Source organism: Typopeltis vanoorti, chromosome 9 (genome assembly GCF_054136105.1).
Source record: "Typopeltis vanoorti isolate ZY-2024b chromosome 9, IOZ_Tvanoo_1.0, whole genome shotgun sequence".
NCBI classification, from domain to species: domain Eukaryota; kingdom Metazoa; phylum Arthropoda; class Arachnida; order Uropygi; family Thelyphonidae; genus Typopeltis; species Typopeltis vanoorti.
Window position 1 is genome coordinate 115,828,039 of NC_143557.1, and position 20,775 is coordinate 115,848,813.

The 20,775-nt window shown below is 37.1% G+C and overlaps 1 protein-coding gene across 1 annotated transcript in view; it reads right to left on the bottom strand.

Annotated features, from left to right (window-relative positions):
* The window catches only part of LOC150103444 (protein CBFA2T1-like), a 58,677-nt gene extending 54,277 nt beyond the window's left edge, over positions 1–4,400 (bottom strand). The window contains exon 1 of the mRNA XM_090398048.1: positions 4,205–4,400. Coding sequence (XP_090254174.1) covers positions 4,205–4,274 — 70 coding nt within the window. The 5' untranslated portion in view covers positions 4,275–4,400. The remainder of the gene's footprint in view (positions 1–4,204) is intronic.
* Positions 4,401–20,775: the final 16,375 nt, after the last annotated feature.

The window sequence follows — 20,775 nt, forward strand, 5'->3', positions numbered from 1 at the left end:
GTATAGAACACGTAAAATATTTCAGTTATTAGGAACAATTTTTAGCAAACATGACAAATTGAATACGCAAACAGATAACATAATCTTCAAACCAGTTTTAACTTATGGATCTGAGAGCTGGGTTAGAAATAAAACAGCCGATCAAAGATATCACAGATGTGAGAGTTCTGAGATAAAATTAGGGAAGTGAAAAGATGGCAGTATCGTATTAAAAATGAAGCTGTTAGGAAAGAACTTGATAATGTTATCATTCGAGAAGGTGTGAACAGAACTAATCTAAGGTGGTAGGGCCTTAAAACAGAATGAATGAGGAAGGGATAGTAAAAAAAAAAAAAAAAAAAAAGGAAAATAAAACGGGTGTTTGATGCCGTAATGGCCGAAAAGAGACCCACAGAAAGATAATATGACTGTATCAGATACGACAAATAAATTATTTTGGAATGAAATTGTTTATGGTAAGTTTGACAGTAACATAAACTTAATTGATCCCTTGAGAATACACATGAAATGATGATGACGTGTGTCTAAGAAATAAAATATTCCTAAGATCATCCTTGGACATTCATATTGGATAATCGTCTTGTGATCTTTCTTGTTTGACCGAGCAAACAGCATCTCCGTTATCCAATCAACCTACAAGTTGGGGTTATGAATTCCCCTGTGTATGGAGTGATTTGGTGCGTGTGGGGAGGAGGGTGTTTTATTTTCCGATGTGAGACCACCCCCCATACTTATTAATTGGAGGTATGAAATAGCTCGAGAAAAAGTTCCATGTTTGGTTTCTAGACCATGGTTTCCGAAGCACTGAACCCTTATCCCACCCATGACATTAATGGAATAGGTTTACTATCTTTTCTGAGTTGCATTCGCGTAAAAAAAAAAAAAAAAAAAAAGTTCAGAAACACATCTGCTCTCGCTTTATAAAAGGACACGTGACTTAGTTTACTTTTTTTTTCTACTTCCTGTTATTTACAAAGATATTAATAATAAAAACTAGAGTCAACACAATGAAGTTTTCCAACTCGACAATCATAAATTAATTTTCCTCCAAAAAAAAAAATAATAACGGATCATCTTTAAATAATGCTACAGCTTTTTGAAGACCTTCATCACAAAGTTATAACACGTAGAAGAGAACGTCAGTTCCGCCCTCTCCATCGTCCCTATTAGAAATGCGAAACATTTAAAAACAATAATTTTGTCTTTTAAAATTTTTCGAGATAAAATATTTCTTTTATTGTTAAGTTCAAACATCGCTTATAACGATATTCCAATTACAATATTTTGGAATCTGAGAGAACTTCCATTTATTGTGAATTTTTATGGTTTTCTTTAAAAAAAAAATAAAATGAAAGTTTTTTCTGCAATTGCCCTTTATATTCCTTTACAGTTGAGTTGGTTGATGATAATAGTATTGCTTCCATAGAGGAGGAGAGGGGGTTCCCTATGAATGAATTGTGGGGTCATTTGTCAAGTTTTTCCATATCGAAGCAGGCATTTCAATTGTTCTGTTGCCATATTCTTTCCTATTTCAAACACAGTCGGTAAACACCAGATGGACAACTCCCCATTGAAGTTCAAACTATCGTTTATTTTTCACTGACTCCACACACACACACACACACACACACACACACACACACACACACACACACAAAGCGGTTCGAATTGTTTATCGGTGTTAGTGCTTTCTATTAGAATTATTAGCCCATCGGGAAATGTCGATTCCCCAAATGCACTATCTTTCCCCTCATTCAAACTGTCGCCACAACCAACCCACCGTTTTGCTCATTCTAATGCTGGTTTTAACACGATGTCGTTAGATGCCTCTTCTAGTGAAATAAAATGTGTGATAAATAAAATGTTCGCGGTATTTTTCATGCAGGTCAAAGTGTACCAGTCTCGGGCAGTCCCAAAGAATAGAGGATTTTTTTTTCTTCCTCCAAACAGATAATACAGCCGACATTTAGGTTATAGCAGGAATCTGCAATCTCTAGAACTATTACCCTATGAATTCCGTTAGCTTGCTAATAAAGGTGTATTGAACTATTTGTGTATGAAATCATCATAACTATCAATAACTAAAAAGCATAATAATACAGGGTGACCCATAAGTCACGGAGTTTAAAATGTGAATAGCTTTTTTATTATTATTAATTTTCCATTATATTTTTTTCAGTATTCTAGGAAACATTTGGAAAATCGATTAATGAAAAATTCACAACCCAACAACGAACCAAATCATCGATTATTCTAGCGAAAAGAGCATATCGCCACAATTTGGATGTCAGAAATGTTCCAACTCGGAAACAACGATTCGTTGCTTCATTGAACGTTTCCAGCAAGAGAATTCCGTAAGTGACTGGTCACGATCCGGGAGATCCCGTTCAGCCAGGACAAGGAGGAAAACATTCATCGTTTTTCTCTTTCTTTTATCAAGGTGATAACGGTAATGCAATTGACGTTACTGGAGACCGATATCGGGCCATGATTGAAAATTTTGTACGCCCTGAGGGTAGAGGACAGACCAGAAATGTGATTTCAGCGGATGGGGTTACTGCCCACACCGCTTAAAAGCCACAATGGAACTCCTAAGACTCGTTTTTGGCCAGCGAAGATCTGCAATTAACAGGACATCACGTTCTCCAGATCTGACAGCCCCCGACTTCTTTCTATGGGGTTGTCGGAAGTGAAATGCATATGTGAACAAGCCCCAGACAATCCAACAGCTGAAGGAGAACATTCTTGCAGAAATTAAAGCGCTGCAACCTGAAACATTAACAGAATGGGCCCGTCTTTGTGAAGCCGAAAATGAAGGACATTTACGTGATGTGGTTTTTGATAACAAATAAAAAATCTCCCGATTCTCTGATTCATTATAATAAAAAAGGATTAAAATGATTAATAAATAAAAAGTTATTACATGTGTAAACCCCTTCGTGACTTATAGGCCACCCTGTATATGCATTTATTCTTAGCGCCTTCATATATGCACACACACACATGTAAGTTTTGTGTATATCCCTGCTAGGAGTCTTATAATCTAGGAGTCTTATAATTTTTCCTGATACTTGAAAGGTAGGATCACCAGTATATAATTCGTAGAATGTTCTTAACCCGTCGTAGATGCGACAGAAAATTATATGACAAAAGACTAAAAATAAACTCCTGGCAGCAGTGTTTTTAAATGATACTATACTCTATTTATTTGAATGATATTGTCCTCTTCCGGCCTGAACTTTGCGTGTGTGTGTGTGTGTGGAGAATGCATTCTTTTTAAACTACATAAATTTAAAAAAAAAAGGCAGTAAAAGGCTAATGTCATATAAGTTGCCTTACTAGGTTAACAATATCTGTCATTACAATCAATTACAAATATTTATCATGTACGTAAGTCAAAACATTTTAATTGCTATTATCCAGTAAAAAAAAAAAAAAAAAAAATGACCCTTTAAACCAATTTTCTTATCCTATTTTAAAGTCAAATTTAAACCTCTACTCCTACAAAAGATATTTGCTATTTTTCTTCTGAGGATTCTAAAGTATATAGATCATATTTACGTGTTATTTCTCTTTCCTTTTTTAATATTTCTATTAAATCAAGATAATTAACTTCTCTCGTAATTATACAGCCTTTATTATTTATTCTTGTCTATTCGAATTCCATCTGTACAAGTTTACATTTATAAGGCTTTATCAAGTAAAGATAAATTAGGCGCCGTCATACGACGGAAGAACTTCCGAGTATTCATCCCCCCCCCCGATTCAAAACAAACTACCCAGAAAATGCACTCAATTGGTTAAGTAACCATTAAAACTATTCCCAAGATCCCGAGTTTGCTTTAGAAGCTAATGATAATTATCCATTTCATTCTGAGTTTTCCTTTCTAATATATTGGGCCAAGTAAACGTAAAAGCAATACAATAAACTGTTGAGAAGATAGGATTTAAATCTCCAACACGCTAAAAGTGAAATTAACATTTTCAACTGGCTAATATTCACATTTCAATTCATTTTCTTAGTTTCATGTTTAAATATTAGAGTGAAATGAACATTTTCAGCTGCTGTCCATTGTTGAAAGAATTACTTTTCTATATCAAACACGTGCTCGAGATGACGTCACAATCATTAACCGGATGAAGGCAATATAAGTATTTGATTCTATTGCATAAGATTTTTAAAAATAAATAAATAATTACTTACCCGTATGTACCCTGAGACAGGACTCACTAAGTTCATAGTAAGGTCTTGCTATGGTCAGTAAAGTGTTCATCTGGACCACACACTTGCCGAATTCCGGGAAATGTTGTCAAAAACTAGTGATGACCTTGAGACGGTCGAATCCGAAAACAGGGCTGTCGTCAAGTCAGCTTACCGGCAACCACTGAAAACAGTTACAGTTTTGCACAATCTCTGACAGACTAACATCACTCCACACTACGCCATCCGAACTTTTTTCGATTACCGTCTTTTGATATTTTTTTACAAATCTTTCTTACACCCTCTCTTCGTGTGTGCGCTTTGGCTCTCTCTCTCTCTCTCTAGGATCGGATAACTGCGGACCGACGCCGACGAAAGAAAAACGGCGCTGACGGTTGACGATATCCAGCCGGGTGTGGGGAGATAAGCCACATGGCTCGTGGAATGCCGTGAGAGAGCTTCTAGTAGTCCAACATCATTGTGACGTAGTTTTTTTTTTTTTTTTTTTTTTCTTCTTCTTCCTTCTGAAACTCCACTTTGGTAAGGCAGACGGATTTCCCCGCGCGCGCCTGGATCGAGACACGCACACGCGGGAAGTGTCTTCTCTGGCAGTAGCTGTAACGGTAGTAGGGTTAGATACATACAGAGGGGGGGGGGAACACCTGCAAACCGGTTGGCAGCTGCTGGTGGTGGTGGTGTTGGACCTCCTGAAACGTAACAAAAGGGGCCACGTGGCAAAGAGACAGAGAGCACACGCGCGCGCGAAGCGTCTGTTGCACGTGGCACGCGAATTTGCCAACGGACGATTGCAGCCCATTTCATTTTTTTTTTTGTCTTCACTCCCCGTTTTTCCCCCACCCCCCATCCCCGCTTCATTCTACAACACTCTTCTGGTTTTTTGTTTTGTTTTGGAGAAGCCACATGTCTGCAATCAACATCTGGCACATGACAGCCATGATGTCAATTTCACATGGCAACCGTTGCTAACAGAGTCGAAATATACATCTAAATGAATGGGAGTTTATCTTGATTGTTATATGAGATTGCGTTATCTTGATTTGCTGGAGATGTGAATAGATGGGGAATGTGCCTGGAGAAGTGGGGGGGGGGGGGAGAGTTGTTTCGGAAGTAACGAATCTGTTGTATTTAGGCCGGTAGGTGATCAACTTTCAAGGCTATGGCGACGCAGTCTCCTTCTTCAGAGCGGCCGCTTCAGTGGACTCAAAGAAAGTGGTGTCAACTATGAAACGGTTCCTTTTATCACCCAAAGTAGTTCCTTAGAGGTCAAAGGTTACTTAATAACCTAGAGTGCTGGCAGAAACGATTTTCGTATCATTATTTTTTTAGTTCCATTTTTTTCTGCATTTAATGCATGATATTAATTAAGTATTAATAGAAATCACTGAAACAAGTAGGTAGAGTATACTCAGTAAATGGAATACGTAGTGGTTTCACCTGCTTTTTTTTATTTTATTTATTTATTTTTACCCACTTAGGCTAATAAAACATGTTATAGACTAAATGGTTCTTTACTTTGTTGATCAGTTGACTAGAAATTTACAATATTTATCTTCCGCTCTCTTTTCTCAACTTTTGAAATAGTATTTAAACATATTTAAATAAAATATATAGTTAATAATAATATAAAGTTCTTATAGTACTATAATTGCCTCGTAGTGTCTGACCTTGACGAATATATTACGAGTCACAATGGTGCTACACATGAAGAGTGTTGTCATCAAGAGGGTGTTTTTTTTTTTTTTTTTTTCTCCAGAACTGCCCGTAGTGCCTGATCTGGTTTCAAGGTCAATCGCTACGAGAGGATGAAAAATATTTCGGTTGCTGAGATGAAGATTGTTTGCAGCTGAAATGATAAAAGAGTTGTTGTCTTATATTAATAGTTTTTTTTTTTTTTAAATTCTTTGGTGGGTAAATATTTAAATTAGTAAAATATTTTATCATATGACAATAAAGTCACATTAAAATAATGCTTCAGTTCATCTAGACTATGAAACTCAAAGTTTTCTTTCGTCTCCTCCTAAAACTGTATAAGTTTAGGTTTGTAAAAACATGAAAAAAAAAAAGCCTAATATAATTCTTGCGGAGATATGATTTCAATTCAAACACAGGTTACTCGCAAGTTACTACTGTTCATTTCTATATAGGAAAAGGAGTACTACCCTACGGAGAAATAATCTTTATTTCGTGAATGCAGCCAACGTTAGAAGTTAGCAGTGAACTAAAGTACACATGAAGAAGATAATTATAGTTGAGTTAAACAGAAGACGACTCATAAGAGTTGTCGAATGTCAGTTAACAATAAATGAATAAATTATTATTTCGAGATGCCACTCATTTATATTAATCAAATAAATAATAATTGACAATTAATTATATTCTTGCTTTTTTGCAAAAACAAAAGCACGACTAGGCTATTTGTCCTCATAAGGACTGGCTTAAAGGGGCGAAGCAAGAATGCTTTTCATCTTCTCCGTTATATCTGTAGAGGATATAACGGAGAAGATGGAGGGATAAGGCGTTATTGTGCTATTAAAGCTCTGATCATGGCAGGGGGTAACAGCAATATCCGAGTCTCAGTCAGAACTTCATTGGCTACAGCACTGCCATCCATTACCCTCCAAGGGTATTTGATCACCGATGTTTAAGGAAAGCCAAGTCTAAAAATTCGGACGATCCCCAGACCACTCAACAATGGCCGGAAGACCGTCCAACTCAGCGTTTGTTTCACTTAGTGACGGGCCACCACCGAGCAGAACCGCTCATATTCCGAAGAAAATAATTCACCGACAAAAGCCCCTCACCTGGCCGGAGAACACTTTCCCCGGAGACTCAAATTGCTCTCTTAAGGCAAAAACCTTAATAGAGCGAACTCAAAACTCTCGAATCTCAGCGCCCCAGGGGGGGGGGTAACAGCAACAGCTGAACCTCAGTTAAACTTCATTGGTACAGCATTGCCATCCATTACCCTCCAAGGGTATTAATGAATCAATCACCGCATCTCACGGTCGATTCAACTGGGTTATTTTGAACTTGAACTTGAACTTAATTGGTTGATGGACTGAGTCCTTGACTCTTTATCCCTTCATCTGGATTTTAGATTGTGGGTGATGAGATTATTGTGGGTAATTTACCCGCTCATTGTGAGCATTGAGGCTGTATCAGCTTTCTCTTGCGATGGAGGATTTCGGTTTTTTATGTTTGAAACGATCTGAGGGCTTGTAGTCCGCTGCCTGTCGAACTAACTGATTTGGGTGATTATCCGTGATTGTGAAGAATTTCTCTGCAATGCTTGTCATGTAGGTCTTAATATCTGGAAGATTGGCTTCTTGATGTAATTGGGTGTTTCTGATGAACCATGGGGCATTAAATGCCATTCTTAGGCATTTATTCTGTATTATCTGAAGTCTGTTGATGTTGCTTTTAGTCGTGTGACCCCAGGTTGGAGAGGCATAAGTTAGTTGCGGTCTGATTACCGATTTGAAAAGTAAGATTTTGTTGCTTATGCTTAGGAAGCTGTTCCTGTTCAAAAGTGGATATAGCTGTGCTATAGTCTGACTTGCCTTAGTGGTAACACTATCCATATGTTGGGTTATTTTGTTCATCAATGTAGAATTGATATATTTTCTATATATAAACATTAAAATGATTTATTGCTATACCTTTAAAATATTATGGAAATCTTCAGTTTTAAGAATTTTTTATATCTTTTCATAAAGTAAATAATAGACGACAAAGAATTATATTGTTATTTTAATACTTTTTTCAAGAATAGGTAAACAAAATTTGAATGTGCAATACTTCACGACTCAGTTACTGTATATGGGAGGCTGTTGACTCCATATTCACATTAATTAAAGTATTAATCTGCCTCGAATGGCCTGGCCGATCAAGGCTATCCTATCTCGCAAATTTTTGTTTGTTAGTAATTGTGTGTTCTCTGACTGGTTTGTCTATTTTCCGGAGACATTTTTTCTCTATAAAATAGACAATTGCATATTTTATGGAGAAAAAAAAACATCGTCTGTGTCCTAAAGAGAGTTAAACCCAAGGCGTTAGCGATTAAGTTACGAGGTTATAATAAAATAAGAATCTACGAATTTTTTGATATTCTTAAAAATTTTTTTTCACATTCTTTAGTTTTATGTATTGTTGAATATGCCAAATTTACCTTCTATTTTTTAAATCATCCCATCATTTCAGTTCACGTGTTTTCAAAGTGATTGCGTTTTGGCTCTATTTTTAATGTCAAGCTGTTGCACACGCAACGCTTTCAAGTGTGGTATTTATAACGACAAACAATACGAACCAAAATTTAAAAAAAAAAAAAAAAAAAAAAAAAAAAAAATTCTTCCTGATATAGTTATACAACATCTGGCTGATTAACAGCAACAGCATCCGACCTTGAAAGAAAAAAAAAAAAAGTATTGTCGGGATATGAAAGTGCCGCAGAGTGGAACCCGGTAACCGCTGCAGTTACAGTTCAAAGCTCCAAAATGGAGTTTGACGACTTTATTTATTGATTTTGAGCTTCTTCTCCGAAGTATGTGGGAGGATCAGGAGGGAGGGAGGGAGGGGGGAGGAGAGTAGAAAGGTAAAACAATTAAACGCGCTGGCACGTGTTTCGGAAGGTGACTTTAATGAAATTGTGACGTCATAAACAGGGCATTGTGGTTCTGATAATGAGCCCTAATACAATGAAGGCGTCCTTGTTCCTACTCACTGATAAGCACCCTAATGGTTGTTCGACGACAGCCATGTGGCCGAAGGCTAGTGTAATGAGAATAAACACGTGCAGGGAGGGGGGGGGGTGAATTAGGGCATTCTAGAAAGGGGGAAATAAACCACACAAAAGCACACACACACATACTGGAATAATAGGTGTCGTTCTCGCATTGTACGCTAACTTTAATCATTTCCATTTACCTCGAAAATACTTCGACGGATTGAACGATCTTAGCGAAGTTCAAATTGGCAAACCGTTCTTTCTCTCTCTCTCTCTCTCTCTCGTATTCGATCGTTTTCGGTTAACTTTAATAATTTATTAGAAGCGTTCAAAATAAATAAAAGAGCGCGTGCTGGTGTCACCGAGTACGATTGCTTAGCGATCCTTTTGAAAGAGACCATCGGTAGGTTGTTCGTTCAAAAGATTCTTATTAGGTTAGTAACACGTACGTATACTGTAATTATAAGTACGCGAGTGACATCTAGCGGAGTTTACTTAATATTTATCCTATGAAGAAATAAAAACAAAACAAAATCATTTACAGTCGTATGAATAAATGTACTATGTTCTATATTGATAAGTACAAATATTTTCTATAACTAATATACCAATATATACCAGTATATACCAATAATATACCAGTATATACCAAGTTTTTTTTCAACAAATTTAAAATGACAAATAATAAATGAACAATAAATGATAATATAAATAAATAAATAATAATAAATAAATTATACAATATATAAATTATTATTATTATACATATTATACAATAAACTAGAAATTTATTATTATTATTATTAAAAGGAACATTTTGATTTTAATTTTCCAGTGACATCCCTGACAGTCTTAACTTTTTCCACTGATAAAAAATCGTCGATCTTTTGGGCAAATATTTTACAGTGTATTTCCATTCATTTTTGTGTCCTGCTGTGTTGGGGAAAAACAACCGCGCGAATAAGATGCTTGTCTAAATCATTGATGCAAATAGCCTGTCAACTGCCCTATGAAACATTCAACAATGGTGACGAGCCTCCATAGCTCAGTCGGTTTATACGAAGCCCTTTGGTCGGAAAGACCTGGGTTCGATTCCCGTTCATGACGTGAGGAACCTTTATCTATTCTCTTTTGACTAAAAGTGAGTTAGCCGGTCTCATACGTTAATAGAGTTTTTTTCACCCGAAAACTCTGGTTTTTCGTCCCCCAGAACAGCCCCGTGAATACACACGGATTGCAGTCAAGAATGCTTAAGAATACGGTCCCTCCAGCCATAGGTCTGATCCATCAGCTATGCCGGTTTCCAGCTGGAATAAAAATAGGAGTTGGGGGGGATGAGATGGTGCCGTACCTCTCCGTAAAAGGGGCTCATGGCCATTGAATCATCATACGAAATAAATAATAACAATGATGATAATTTATCGATACCCTATTTTCTGCAAGCATTTACGATTTCCTCAAATTTTGGCACATTCAATTGCTCTGAAATATATTCCATTATTAATTATTACTTAAAAATATTTAAAAAATTAATTCTTACGAGATTTAACATCTGTCATTATGAGATGCTGCAATAGTGTTGACTAAAAACCGCATTAAAAGATAACCCCTTTTAAAGACGGGTCATTTTTAAAGGTAGGCCTATAAAAAAAATGGGCTTTTTTTTTTCAAGGCCTACCCAAAAGTTTGTACACAAATTGTATCGTAGTGAGCTACTATGTTTTTTTCTCAAATAGCCTCTTTCCATTTCTGCTGTTGAAATGTATAACTATTGAAGTTGCATGTTAAGGGAGGTTCTGACCTTGTTGTGACACGTTCCTTGTTTTGAAGCGAACTGTGGATGCGATTCTTCCTGGGAAAAAAAACAAAATTCCCAGTTTTTTTCAGATAATGTATTATAACCCATCACACTTATTTCTGCGTCCTCCGAAGCATCTCCGTTGATCAATTATTCGTTGACCAAAAATAGAAATCCTTTTTATAGAAACTTTAAATTACCGTCGTGTCAAATGTCAAATTCTTCTCAACTGCGACACGCTGTCGTATGCACTTTGCCAGCAACATGGTTCAAAGAAATGGTCGCAGATGTGACGGAGAAAATGACTGGAAGAGAAAGGGATACGGATTGGTAAAGGAAACCGAGGAAGAAGGGGGGGGTGAAAGTTCATGGGGGGACGGAGTTGTTTCTACGTGCGATGCGGACCAAAATAAGGGCAACAGCTGTGCTGATCTGCCCCGTTTACGGGTCTTGATATTAAGTGCAGCTGTGCGGCATGCGCGCGGAGTGTCGCTGGCGGCCGCTGAAATCATGGGTTTGTCGGTGCGTTTAATGTGTCCGGCCACGTGGCTGCTTCGCTCGGAACTGCACTCAACCAGACCACGCGATCTGAAAACGTTGGTATGCGGAAAGCTAATAACCGAAAGGACTTGACCTGAATCGGTGATGCCTGTCGGCCTTCGGAGGCATTTGATCACGGTGGGGTTATTTCATTTCGACTTCGAACCTCTGCCTTTAGATTTGTCGTCGATGTTTACTTTTCTTCGATTTTACATGCAATGGTGGGTGGGTTTGCGTGTGTGTGTGTGTTATATTACATCATTACTTAACGAAAATTCAATAACATTAATAGGAAAACATTGCGGATGTTTCGAAAATTCCCAGTTAACCTTCATCACTTACCCGAAATTCTGTTCTTGCATTTGAAATATGCAAATATTAATTTCAACAATGACCAGCGCGAGCTGGCTTATTTCTTCTGTGTCATTTGGCTAGCACGCGCTGACGTCAGTACATTTCAACTATGGTTGGCATAGCAACGCGCGCGCGCGTATCATATTCATGGTCATGAAGTTCTTGATTGTAAATTTCCTTTCGTAAAAAAAAATAATAATAAAATAAAATAAAATACAAGATTTTTAATTATTGATTTTATTTATTTTTATAACGTTTACCAATATAAGGACTGCTTTAAAATCATCCTAAAAATACCAAAAACTCGCGCGAAAAAGAAAAAAAAAAATTCTACCAACTTTAACTACTCAAAAGTCTTATCACAAATTGCCCATAACCTCCCTTTTCCCCCCAGCGGACAGATAAAAAGGTTAACTCGTGCTGCAGGTGGTTTAACAAGACGTGAGAGTATATGGAATTCTTGAATAGCCGTAGATTCTCAATGTTTGTTCAATCCACTTCTTTATTTATTCACGACAATGTGTGTCTTTCCATAGCTGTTTAGAAGAACCACCTGAATCAATACGTAGCCACCTGCATTGGTAGTCAAGCGATTTTCTAACAAGTGATGGGCAAAATAAATTTTAGAATGTTTCTTCGCAATAACATTAATAACAGTGCTCGAAGATTGACAGAATCACTATTAAAACAACTACTGAAGCGACATCTGGACTCATAGAAACGAAGTTATAGCACAAGACTAAGTGACTGTCGGGTATAAATGGAATCAATTGAGACAAAACAGATAGAGAACAGGAATATGTATGGACAATTAAAAAGAAGAGAAAAATACTATAATGATCAGGTAAATTTTTTCGTTATATTTTTATATATATGTATTAAAATTTACATAAAACATAGGAATTATATATCTTTGTATTGCAGACAAATCTACCGTAGAACTCACACCATTTGAGACAACAATATCAGTTAAAGATCAAGAGACAGTGACAGTAATAAAATAATCTATAGGTAATTATATAAATTTAATTTTTAGGTGCTGGTTGGCCGCACAAGTAATTTTTATGACGACAGAGAATGACTAACTGCCTACTCATTCCTAGTTGGACTGAAAGAGTTTTTTTTTTTAATGAGTTAATTTATTTATTAATTTTAAATAAATATAAATATTATTATTATTCCTGATACCTCCAAGGAGTCCGAAGACTCATCGCGGGAGGACACCTACAACTGTCTCAACCACTACACCGAGCCTCTACTACGAATCATCTCCATCAACGCCATCTACCGCCCACCTCCACCACCACAACTAGTATATTTTGTCTGTAAATTGCGTGTGTTCTTAAGGGACGATTTGTCTGTATGCGGGATGAAAAACCCGAGTTTCCGGGAGAAAAAACCCTGCTACCTCCGTATGAGATCGGCTAACTCACCTTCGATTGAAATCGTCCAGATAAAGACTCCTCCCGTCGCTACGAGAATCGAACTTAGGCCTATTCCAATCGAAAGGCGCAATGTACCGTCGTTCTTCCAATTGCGCTACGGAGGCGCTTAAATATTATTATTGACATTAATATTAATATTTATGCACTCGATAACAGATAACATAGACCCCTTGTCAGATAAGACCCAAGGATGAGGGTTACCCGGATGATCTACCCCTTCCAACTGTATCTCCTTGGGTTAGTTTGCCCTGTCCACTCATTCCTGGAAAGATAGTGGAAAAAAGAAGACTAAAGAAAAATTGGCGAGATACGAGATAAGAAGTATACACTTCTTAAATGCGACCAATTGTATTATATTATAAATATTAAATTAATGAAAAAAGAAAAAAGGTGTCGTTTAATTCCTTTAATTTGTAAATTTCAGTATTAATAAATTAAGTAAAGTTTTTAAATAATTATTTTTATTTTAAATATGTATTTATTTAATTTAAAAATAACAGATTTTCACATATTTAGTGGTCATCGTTTATTGGCATTCACTTGTGGATTGTTCTCAGAACAGCTTCTGGTAAGTCTAGCGATGGCGACGTGCTTCGCAGGCTATAAACTAATATTACATACTTCATATATAATAAATTTTGTTAACATTATAAAGAGGTGATATGCATACAGTGTGAATATCAATGTCACAACATTAAAAATCGATAAAAACACTCAAAAGTGTTTTTTAATTAATAATTCAAGAATGGAGTTCCACAAACTAAACATATCAACAGTTAATACAACACTTTATTTTATTTTATTCTAGGAATACAAACTTTACGTTAAAAATAAATAAAAAATCAGCTAACGTCTTTTTATTCCCGTATAGGGAGTAGGCGAGGCCGTTTAGCCCTACCTAACTTTTGGAGACTGAGTGGCCAGTTCAATCTCCACTGGCAGCCAATCAGAGATAGCTGGCCCAAGGCTATCACTAATTAAGCGGCATGCAGTGAAGAGAGACGGCTCAACAAGTACTGCCATCTCGTGGTCCCTAACCCTAACACAATATATTTAATGTCTGAAATAATGTGGGTTCTACGGTCGATTTTCCGGGACGAAAAACCCGAGTTTCCGGGAGAAAAACCCTCTTGCCCGTGCCAGAGATCGACTAACTCGGGAACCGGTCGAAAAAAGGCTTAGAAAAATTTCCTCTAGTCGACGACTACATTCGAAACAAAGTCTTCCTTCGTGCAGTCAAGCGCCGTGGTGTGCAAACCACATCCACTGAGCTGCACAGGCTCTTTAACTTTACGTTAATTTACTTAACTAATTGGTACATAATGACTTATTTGAGATTGCTGGATAAATAGCTGATGTTTGGTTTCAGCATTGCTGTCTTTATCTTCCATTGGTCTTCCCGGTGAGTGTTCAGCATTTGTAATCTGAAGCATGTCTTAATTGAAACCATGCTCGAAAACGTTGTGCTGAAACAAGCCAGCACACGTCGAGCATGTTGACACATTGTCGGATAGTATTCTTCCATATTCCAATGAGATCTTTCTTACTGTCGAACAGACATGTCAAAATATTGTCTTCTGAGAGCTCCATTTGTAAATATTCAAGTGGACCAAAAATATCCATCAGGTGTAGTTGGAACATGTTGGAACAAGTGTGCGATCATGTTTTTCAAAATCTTTAGACCTGCCATTGTATTCTTCGATCAATGAGGCTAAGACACTGCTGTATTTGACTCACTGATCGGAGAATATCACAGTTTCTAAAGAAACCCTCTTTAGAAAATTCAAAAGGTTTATTTTTCTCCATGTAAAAATTTTTTGTGTTCGTTGTACTAAAACGTTTTCTAGAAGTTTTCAATGCGACAACCAGCGTACTTTAGAGGTGACAAGGAAGATCCACACTTGATGTTTCGTTATCAGTTTCAAGCACATTGCGAAACGGGTGATGCCTTGAAACATTTGCTCAAATATACCTAAAATATCAATAATCGTTTTGTAGCAACAGAATAAATCTTTCATGTTTTCCTCACATTGAAGGCGCGCCATCTGTGCATACACTTACTAAATTACACAAATTAAGCTAAGCTTCCCGGCATTTATCTTTAAAAATATTAAGAACGTCAAATCCACGTGTTCTCCTCATGAGAGTAACCAAAGTTAGCAGCTTCTCATAATATTGAAAATCTGCAGTTATAAGGCGAATATAAAGTAAAACTTGTGCTTTGTCAGTAATATTAGTGAACTAATCTAGGACAATCGAAAAATAAGTATCTTCATTTTTATTTATTTATTTTTATTTTATTATTATTATTATTTTGCTGTTCAGTAACATTGACAGTTAATTCGTATTGTTCGGCTGTAGTTCTGAATCCAGACATGCATGGATAAGGATGAAAAAACGCCAACTACAGAACTATGGATCGATCAATAATAGCGGTTGATTTTTTTAACGTTATGCTTTAAAAATAGCATTTTTTTAAACGATGAATTGACAAAATATGTGAAAAGGCTGCTGGTTCTCCATCTCTGAACTAAACAGATTAATATGATTACAGTATCAAATATTAAAGCTGATCTTTTGGAAACAAAAAGACAACATTAGCTTTAACAGCACAGCCAGTGACAGAACATAAAATACCAACAGTAAAACTCGTATGTCACTATATCGCTAAGCTAAAATATTACTTTGATGCCAACTACAGGATAGCCAGAAGCACACATCGTATAATAATAAACAATATATCAGTGTTATCCAGAGAATGACACTGGTTTATTTATTATTGTTTACTATTTTGTTTATTGGATGACAACCTTCGACGATGCAAGCTGATACATTACACCTCACCAGGGATCAATGTAAAGGGGAAATAGAAAATTCATGTATTGCAATTATAGTATTGTACATGCATAAAAAAAATACAAGCACAATTGGGGGGGGGGACGAATTTCATACGATATTTGTATTAATTAATATATATTAATTCTACTCATTGTAACGAAATGGGAGCGGTACTCAACCCCGAAAAACTTGCACCATGCTGCCATTAGTCCTTATAAGGACTGGCTTAATGGGGCGAAGCAAGAATGCTTTTCATCTTCCCCGTTATCTATAGAGGACAGTGTAGGGATAAGGTGTTATTGAGCTATTAAAGCTCTGATCATGGCAAGAGGGTAACAGCAATAGCCGAGTCTCAGTTAGAACTTCATTGGCTACAGCACTGCCATCCATTACCCTCCAAGGGTATTAATCACCGCATCTCACCTTGCCATGCTGCCATGTTCTTGTTGATCTTCATATTAATTAGACTTCTATCAATAAAAAAAAGGTGTATTTATAAATTTTTCAAGTAATTCAGGTGATTTAAACATATTTGTTAATTATTAAAGTTATAAAACAATTATATTTAATACAAACTTTTAGTTTATATACGTACGATGGTAACGCTTTGCCTGTCTCAGCAGATAATCAGGATAAACTTGAACTAAAATCATTTCATTAATTAATATAAAACCATTGAGGAAAGGAGAAAGAAGAAAAAAAAGCTAGATTACTAAGTTGCGTTTACACGTGTTATTTTAAATTAACGAGTAGCACACAGAACTTCGATTTTTTAGCTGTCAATTGTGCACTTCTTCATAATCGGTGACAATCAATATCTGCGCTTATTCGAATTACCGTATTTTTCCGTGTACAAGACGCCCCCATATATAAGACGAACCCTAATTTTTCGAACCCAAAATTAAGAAATCAATATTTTAAACATACAACAGAACACATTTGATATTTTTTTTAACATTTAAAGTATATTTAGTAATTAGGTAATACTTTTAAGACAGAAAATGCATACTAAGATTCATTTTCTGGACTAACTTGGTTCGTGTTCTCATGGCCAACCCTTCTCTCCTCATGAAGTTGAAGCACCATTTTGCCTTTCCTGTGAAATCAACAATGTTCATTTCTCTTGCAAACCTTTTTGCCTCATATTCAATAAGCTTGGTTGACACACACATCCCATTCTGGCGCTGCTCCATAATCCAAATCGTAAGCCTCTGCTCCAAGTTTGGCCATTTTGCTTTTTTTTTCCTCTTAAGGTCCTCTTCTTTTTTGGCATCTTTAGTAGTTGTTCTCCCTGTTTTCTCCACTGTCTAATCATACACTCAATGGGAGGAGGTTTAAACTGTCTCTCGGAAGCTTTATTTCATTGTTCTTTTGCGTAATGGATGATTTTTAACTTGAATTTTAAAGAATATGACAATCGTTTCTTTTATTTTCGGACATTTTTATGGGCTAGTGCTCAAAATATTGTTAATGCATTAACTTACCCTGCCAACGAATTTCAGACGTATGAAATGCTTTCAGAGTTCTGATTGGTTTATTCAGAATCAGCAGTTAATGATATCAATCGACAGAGGGTGAGATATCCTTCGTATTGAATCGGTGGGAAAATAACTTACATTACTTGTCTAAGAGGCATAACCGTGGTCTTAAGATAGGAACGAGATCTCCGTCGTCTGAGAAGACATGTACGGACAAACAAAAACTTCCTGTGTGCAGAATTGACTTCTGAATGAATCTTATAGAAACCCTTCAATAATTTGAATGTCTCAATCATATCACCCCTTTTCCGCCTATCAACCAATTTCTTCAACCCACAAATCTTCAACCTGTTCTCATAAGGTTCATTCCCTAGACCTGCTATCATCTTGGTCACTCGTCTCTAGATCCTCCTCATCAAGAAGAAACCCTGGCGCCCATATCTGGGCACAGTAGTCTAGATGGGGTCTTATCAAGGCTCGATACAGAGGAACAATAACTTGCTTGTTAAAGTATTTTTCAGCAATCAAGTGATTTGATGAGCTGATTTAGTCATTTTTGCGATGTTCTCCCTAAACTTCAACTCCCTATCCACCAACACTCCCAAATCTCTGCCCTCATCAATCTCCTGGAGTACGGTTCCACCAATGTGATATACTGCTGCTAATCTTTTCACCCCAAAATACATAACCTTACACTTTGCCACATTAAATTGACATCCATTTTCCTTAGCCCAGTCCTCCAAACTATCCAAATCATCTTGCAAAATTTTGACATCCTGTGCACTCACTAACAAGTGAACACTTCCTCTCAGATCCTTTCCTATTTCGTTATTGAACAAATTGAAAAGTAGTGGTCCAAGAACCCTGCGGCACACCACTAGTCACAGGCCGTCTTTTGGTCTCTACTCCTGTATAAACCACTCTCTGATATCTCTCCATCAACCACCCTCCGATCCATCTCGCCAACCCTGATTAGAATTCCATGTGGTATACTGTCAAAGGCCTTAGCAAGGTCCAGTAGAATCACTGTAAACCCATTATCCTTAGCCACTTCAGCTGTCACTGTGTTATAAAACATGAGCAAGTTACTGAGGCATGATCTACCCTTCACAAAACCATGATATCTCCATACAATATCTCATTTTCATCAATCTATTCCTGTATTTTTCTCTTGACTAATTTCTCCAAGACCTTGACAACGATTCCTGATATGCTAATCGGTCGGTAATTTACAACAACAGTCTTGGAACTTCCTTTATGCAGTGGAACTATTTTCCCCTCTTTCCACCCCTCGGGACTAACCCAGACCCGAGACTCAAATTAAACAAAATGGTCAAGGGCACTGACAATTCTTTAGCCGCTTCACGTACGACACGAGCTGGTATACCATCCAATCCCACAGATGTATTGACATTGAGGTTTTGTAATAGACTATTCACCTCCACTTCATTCACCACAATTCCCGTATAATCTATTGGTTCATTCATTCCTGCAATGTTACCACCTGGATTATATACTCTTGCAAAGTGCTCGCTCAGTAATTCAACTATATCAACTGATTCGGTTACCTCCCTACCATCGGCATTCTTTAAAATCATTCTGCCATATACATTTTTTCTTTTACTTGCAACATATCGAAAAAACTGTTTGGGATTCTTTTTAGCTTGCATGGCTAATGTTCTTTCATAATCCGTTTTTGCTTTTCTTACCACACTCGTTACCCTTCTGGCCTGCGCTTTATACCGTTCACGTGCCTGTCGGTCACCTTTCTCCTTAAATTCCCTCCACAGTTGTTTCTTTTTTTGCAGCTCAAGCTTAATGGTGTTATTCATCCATTTAACCCCTACTTGATTTATTATTCGGACTCTAGGTATACAGTCAGGCATTGCTTCATGCAAACACGTCTTAACCGCCTCCCATGAACTATCAACATCTAGCCCTTGCAGTTTTACATGCCATGGCACTGAACCAATCAAACTCCTAAGCTTGTCATACTTTCCAGCCCGATAATTCCACATGTACCGTGTCTTAATTGTAAATTCCACATCTTTAGTCAGCTTCCAAGTCAAGCCCCATGATCATTCTAACCAATTAGTGGCAACATGGTCATATTCGTTACAGCCAAATTCTCAGATGCAATTACTAGGTCAAGCACTCTATGACCCCTAGTATTTTCAATTACATGCTGTATTAGATAGTTATCCCTTAATAACTGCATAAAATCCAGTTCCTTCCTCCAATGTGTCCTCTCCTCCTTCCAATCAATGTTACCATAGTAGTTGAAATCCCCCATAATAATTACCCTCCTTCCACTCATTTCATGAATTTGTTTATGCATACTATCTCCACCATCTATTCCATCACCTGGTCTATAGCAGCACCCAACTGTATATTTTGTTCTGCTAGTTTCAATCTCACACCAAATAGACTCAAATGTGCTCTTTTCTCTATCCTGCAGTTCCACGTCTGTTCTCCTTGGCTGTAGCTCATCAGTTATCATCAATAACACTTCTCCCCATTTTATTCTCCCTGTCGCCCCTAAACACCCCATACCCCCCTCACATTCAATCCCACTAGCTATATCATCTTCTGTCAGCCATGTTTCACTAATGTCAATAACCTGTGGCCAGGAAGAGCCAACCAATGCCAAAAATTCTTCCTTCTTGTTCCTAATACTCCTGGCATTAGTATACATGAAATGCAGAGGTCCCTTTGTCCCACCCCTATTTTGATGCCTTATACTAACTGTCCCATTCTGATTTGTTGTCTTTCGTACTCGCTCGGGCATGTTACCCACATTCATACATTCAACTGTCTCCCTAAAGTCTGCATATCTACTTCCTTCCCCCTTAATAACTGTAGTTTCCCTGATTCTGCACATCCACTTCCACTACATTCAACAACACCTTTTCAAGTCTCCGTACACCAAATCCATTCAAATGTAAACCATCCATCTTATATAAATCCTTTCGCCCATTGAACTCACTCCACACATCCACAACTCCTCCTGCATAATCCGTGCATAGTCATTAGCAATTTTTGCCCTCCTTCTATACTCTTCACTGTTATACCGTGGAAACAGACTCACCATCCTAACTCTCTGACTCTTCTCTTTTGCTACCTCAAGTAATTCCTTCAAATCCTCTCTCGTAGCCATTTTATCTCCTTTCAAATCATTCATTCCTGCTACTCTACTATCAATTCTTTCACCCTCTGCTTTTGCATTCTAATTGACTCGCTTACATCCTTAATGTTTGCACCAGGTTGGTACAATTTTGTTAAACTCTCAACTATCACCTCTTACTAAAGAATCTCCGTACAACACTCGCTCTTTCATTTTGTTTACACTCACTATCATACTCTTATTTTTCCTATCG